Raw genomic sequence first — 5,119 nt, forward strand, 5'->3', positions numbered from 1 at the left:
ATCTTGGTAAATTTAAGACAAATTAGTATAATGACAAGTTTTAGGAGGCCAGTCATATAATCAAAAACCAGGATATATTATCAGTCACCATTTTGGGGTTTTTTAGGGGGAGGCATTGTTTTTTGCACTACTAGGGCAGGAACCCAGGGCTTCTGTATTGAGCTCTAGCAGGTCCTGTCTTGCTAAGTTGTCCAGGCTGGGCTCAAACTTATAATCCTCCTGCCTCAGCCTCCCAAAGTCATTGTTCACTTTATGACTAATGTTTTCCAAAGTGAGGTCTGAAAATTGAGTGATACTAGCAGGGTGTGGTGGTGCACACTTGGAATCCCAGCACTCAGTAGGTTTGAGTTCAAGACCAGACTGAGCCTCATAGGGAGTTTAAAGCCATTGTGAATTACAGAGCGAGACCTTCTCCCCAAAAGAATAAAAACATAAAATGAGTCATACTAATAACACATTGCACTTACAGAAAGGCAATTATGTTTTGAAGTTAATATGAGGAATAAGCAGTATCAACAAATAAAGGACTCATAGAAGATTTTTATTTTGGTAAAACTCATGTTAAGTCACTCTAAAACCACATCTAATTCTGTGAGTATCCACAGAATTAGTATTTTGTCAAACATTTATGTGATGCTGTCTGTAGCCAGTGAAATTCAAACACTAATTGCCAAAACTTTCCACCCATGTAACACTAGTAGCACTGATAACCTGAGTTATTTTCACCACTTTCCAGAGCGTAAAGAATCCCCTGTATGTCTTTAAAATTATTCTGAAGCAATTTCACATCTATTTATCTTCCTCTCCTGAGCCAAGTCAGACTTTTTTATTTTTTAAAAAAATCTTGTCTGAATATAGGGGTCAACTATTATGTTACAGGGTCATTACCAAAGCCCAGTATCTTCAAACTAAGTTGTATTCTATTTTTAAATTACTCATACTACTATTCCAAAAATTAATCTCTATGTGACATACAAGGGCCCACTACTAAAATGAAAATATGTATATTTCATTACCCTATGAACAACACGTCATTGGATTGTCCATGTGCAAAATGTCCATGTGCAAGGAAAACATTAAAACAAGCATTTTCCAACCACCATTATTAAATGTCTCACAAGTTACACAGAGTAAATCAAAACAGAGCAGAAAAACAATAAAAATCAAGCCAGGAGTGGCAAACACCTGTAAGGCTAGCATTTTTGGGCAACTTAGCAAGACCCTATAGAAAATTTCAAGACTAAAAGGGGATAGGTAAGGGTCAGTGGTAGAGTGCCTATGGGACAGATTCTGAGGACTGGAAAAAAAAAAATCAATCTCCTTTTCCTAAGGATATGAATTTTCAATCTTAAGTCCAAAATAAAGGCTCTCCAAAAGAGAAAATGTATTCCTATGTATAACAATCTCAAATCAGGTTTATAGGAAAAATGGTCAAGATGGATATTAACAAAATATGGTCTTATAGTTTGCCCTTTCAAATAGAATTTTTTGTAGTGATTTGAAGAAGGTATTGCAAAGGCACTAAGATTTTCAAATTACACACACACAAAATATATACTTTTCCCATACCTCCCAAGTCATTACAACTGTTGGAAATGTTCTTATAAAATATTCTATAAACTATGCAGCTGGGCATGATGGCTCACCCTTGTAATCCCAGCACTCGGGAGGCTGAAGCAGTTCAAGACCAGCCAAGGCTACAAAGTGAGTCCAAGACCAGCCTGAACTGCCCAGCAAGACTCTGTCTCAAAAAGACAAAAATATATATTCTATAAACCTAAATGCTGAATTGTTTTACTAGAAAATTAAAGAGTTAAAAAAAGTTTCACTGGATATGGACTTTTAACATTAAAATTTGTCCGCTGGGTCTTATTTCAGGCACCTGTATGTCACAAAAAAGCAAGGGTTCCATATACTGTGCTCCTTTGGGCTATGCTGAGAAGACAATGTTTGCCCTTCTTTGATTATTCTACAAAAAAATTTTTGCTTAACCCTAGCATACAGCTTGTATTTCCCTGGAGTATTCGAGTAGGTTTTCATTTGAACAAAGTAAGAGATCCTAGTCAGATGGCTTTATTAAAGGGGGGTTGGGAGAGGTAGAAGAGTTTACCCAGATTCTTCTCCCTTTAAGTTGTTGGTAATTCAAGCCAGGAACTTCATCTGAGAATTAGAGAAGACTGGGTTAGAAACATTTCACAACATACTAATATCTTAAAGACCAACATGAGTAAAATATGGGGAAAAAATGGAAAACTCAAGGCAATAACGTTGAGATCAACTTCAGTTTTATTTTAAAGTCGCACTTAATGCATTTATTTGCAAAAAATAAACCTGTCCTTTACATTACTGCAGTGTTACTTTAGTTTTAACGTAGTGCATACAAATAAACAATTCAAGCTCCTATATATTTCATTGTTACCATGCTTCCATAGGACAGGTGTGCAAACATCAGGTTTCTCAAATCTCCATGCACAAACTAAACTAACCAAAAATGCTCAAATCACGCAAAATGCCTTAAGGAGAAACCTCAAATAATGCTTTTTCAAAATCAAACTTCAGAACTAATCTTTTATAGTTAAACTATGTTGTCTTCCTTTCCTTTCATATGCATATACCAGGCTAAAGCCTTTCAACAACAGATCTACTTGGCACAAAGACATTTCAAAGAAACCAAAACAAAAGGAAAAAAAGAAAGGAAAAGAGGTTTACGTTGACTGCGTGCAAGCATTAGTCCACTTCTTCGATGGTGGGGCCCCCGGAAGCTCCAGAGCCACCGCCGCAGCTGCCAGGACCGCCTTGGTAAAGTTTGCTGATGATGGGGTTGCACACTCTTTCCAGCTCTTTCTGCTTGTGTTCGTACTCATCTTTCTCCGCCATCTGGTTTCGATCGAGCCAGTTGATCACTTCCTGACACTTGCTGAGGATCTTGCTTTTATCCTGCTCGCTAATCTTGCCCCTCAGTTTCTCGTCTTCTACGGTCTGCTTGATGTTGTATGTGTAGGATTCCACCGCGTTTTTGGCTGCCACTCGGTCGCGATTAGCCTCATCTTCCGACTTGTACCGCTCCGCCTCTTGCACCATCCGGTCGATGTCGTCCTTGCTCAGACGACCCTTGTCGTTGGTGATGGTGATCTTGTTTTCTTTACCGGTGCTCTTGTCAGCGGCGGTGACGTTGAGGATGCCGTTGGCATCGATGTCGAAGGTGACCTCGATCTGCGGGACCCCACGGGGTGCCGGGGGAATCCCGGTAAGGTCGAACTTGCCCAGAAGGTTATTGTCCTTGGTCATGGCCCGTTCGCCCTCGTACACCTGCACCAGCACGCTGCTCTGGTTGTCCGAATAGGTGGTGAAGGTCTGCGTCTGCTTGGTGGGGATCGTGGTGTTCCTCTTGATGAGCGGGGTCATGACGCCGCCCGCCGTCTCGATGCCCAGCGACAGGGGGGTCACGTCGAGCAGCAGCAGATCCTGCACGTTCTCAGACTTGTCGCCGATGAGGATGGCCGCCTGCACCGCCGCGCCGTAGGCCACTGCCTCGTCGGGGTTGATGCTCTTGTTCAGCTCCTTGCCGTTGAAGAAATCCTGCAGCAGCTTCTGGATCTTGGGGATGCGAGTGGAGCCGCCCACCAGCACGATCTCCTGGATCTGGCCCTTGTCCAACTTGGCGTCGCGCAGCGCCTTCTCCACCGGCTCCAGGGTCCCGCGGAAGAGGTCGGCGTTGAGCTCCTCAAAGCGGGCGCGGGTGATGGACGTGTAGAAGTCCACGCCCTCGTACAGAGAGTCGATCTCAATGCTGGCCTGGGTGGACGAGCTCAGGGTGCGCTTGGCGCGCTCGCAGGCCGTGCGAAGTCGCCGCACCGCGCGTTTGTTGGGCACAATGTCCTTCTTATGCTTGCGCTTGAACTCCTCAGCCAGGTGGCTAACCATGCGGTTGTCGAAGTCCTCGCCGCCCAGGTGGGTGTCGCCGGCTGTGGACTTCACCTCGAAGATGCCGTCCTCGATGGTCAGGATGGACACGTCGAAGGTACCGCCGCCCAGGTCAAAGATGAGCACATTCTTCTCGCCGCCTGCGCAGCCCTTCTTGTCCAGGCCGTAGGCAATGGCGGCCGCAGTAGGCTCATTGATAATCCGCAGCACATTGAGGCCGGTGATAGTGCCCGCATCCTTGGTGGCCTGGCGCTGGGAGTCGTTGAAATAGGCCGGGACCGTGATGACAGCGCTCTGCACTTTGCCTCCCAGGTAGGCCTCGGCGATCTCCTTCATCTTTGTGAGCACCATGGAAGAGATCTCCTCCGGGAAGAAGGTCTTCATCTCCCCCTTGTACTCCACCTGCACTTTGGGCTTCCCTCCCTCGCTCACCACCCGGAATGGCCAGTGTTTCATGTCCGACTGCACCGTAGCGTCCTCGAATTTTCGCCCGATCAGCCTCTTGGCATCGAAGATGGTGTTGGTGGGGTTCATGGCCACTTGGTTCTTGGCTGCGTCGCCGATGAGGCGCTCGGTGTCGGTGAAGGCCACGTAACTGGGGGTGGTTCGGTTGCCCTGGTCATTGGCGATGATCTCCACCTTGCCATGTTGGAAGACCCCCACACAGGAGTAGGTGGTGCCCAGGTCGATGCCGATGGCCGGGCCGCGGGCGCACATCCTGGGTGAAAGAGGGGCAAGCGGCGTTCAGGCAAGAAAGCAGGGAGCCGCAGTCCGCGGGGTCAACTAACGGTCGCCACCGTCCGCCTCGAGCGCGCCTAGCATCTCCCCGCTCCCTCCCTCCCAGTTCAACGCTCTTATAGTCGCCTTGCCGAAACTCCTACAACCAATCCACTCCCGACTCCGCCCACACAAACTCTTCCAGCCCCCACCACAGGCTTGCCTGGGTCGGAGTGACAGGCCTCTGGTCCAACAAACATATAATTGGTGAGCGGCGAGACCTCAATCCGGTGGAGGGGTGGCCGTTATGCAAATAACTCCTCGCAGTACAGCTAGCCGCTTGGGGGCGTTAGTCTCGCGCCCTGCTCCAGGTGTGTAAACTTTTTCATGCGTTTTGCCTTTCCTAAAGCACGATTTGTCGAAGACCTGGGATTGGCAGGACAAGCGACCAATGAGCAGCGCGGGCTCAAGTGGGGCA

At 47.0% G+C, this 5,119-nt stretch overlaps 1 protein-coding gene across 1 annotated transcript; it reads right to left on the reverse strand.

The window, feature by feature from the left end:
- Positions 1-2,057: 2,057 nt before the first annotated feature.
- On the reverse strand, positions 2,058-4,767 carry Hspa2 (heat shock protein family A (Hsp70) member 2). The gene is made up of 2 exons (XM_063241283.1): positions 2,710-4,767; positions 2,058-2,160 (listed from the first exon to the last, which is right to left on the reverse strand). Exon 1 carries the CDS (start codon positions 4,639-4,641, stop codon positions 2,728-2,730), a length of 1,914 nt encoding a protein of 637 aa, XP_063097353.1. The 5' UTR covers positions 4,642-4,767; the 3' UTR covers positions 2,058-2,160; positions 2,710-2,727.
- Between the last annotated feature and the right edge of the window lie 352 nt (positions 4,768-5,119).

This window comes from Cavia porcellus, unplaced genomic scaffold, assembly GCF_034190915.1.
Source record: "Cavia porcellus strain 051 isolate PalLab524CR breed Dunkin Hartley unplaced genomic scaffold, mCavPor4.1 scaffold_31, whole genome shotgun sequence".
NCBI classification, from domain to species: domain Eukaryota; kingdom Metazoa; phylum Chordata; class Mammalia; order Rodentia; family Caviidae; genus Cavia; species Cavia porcellus.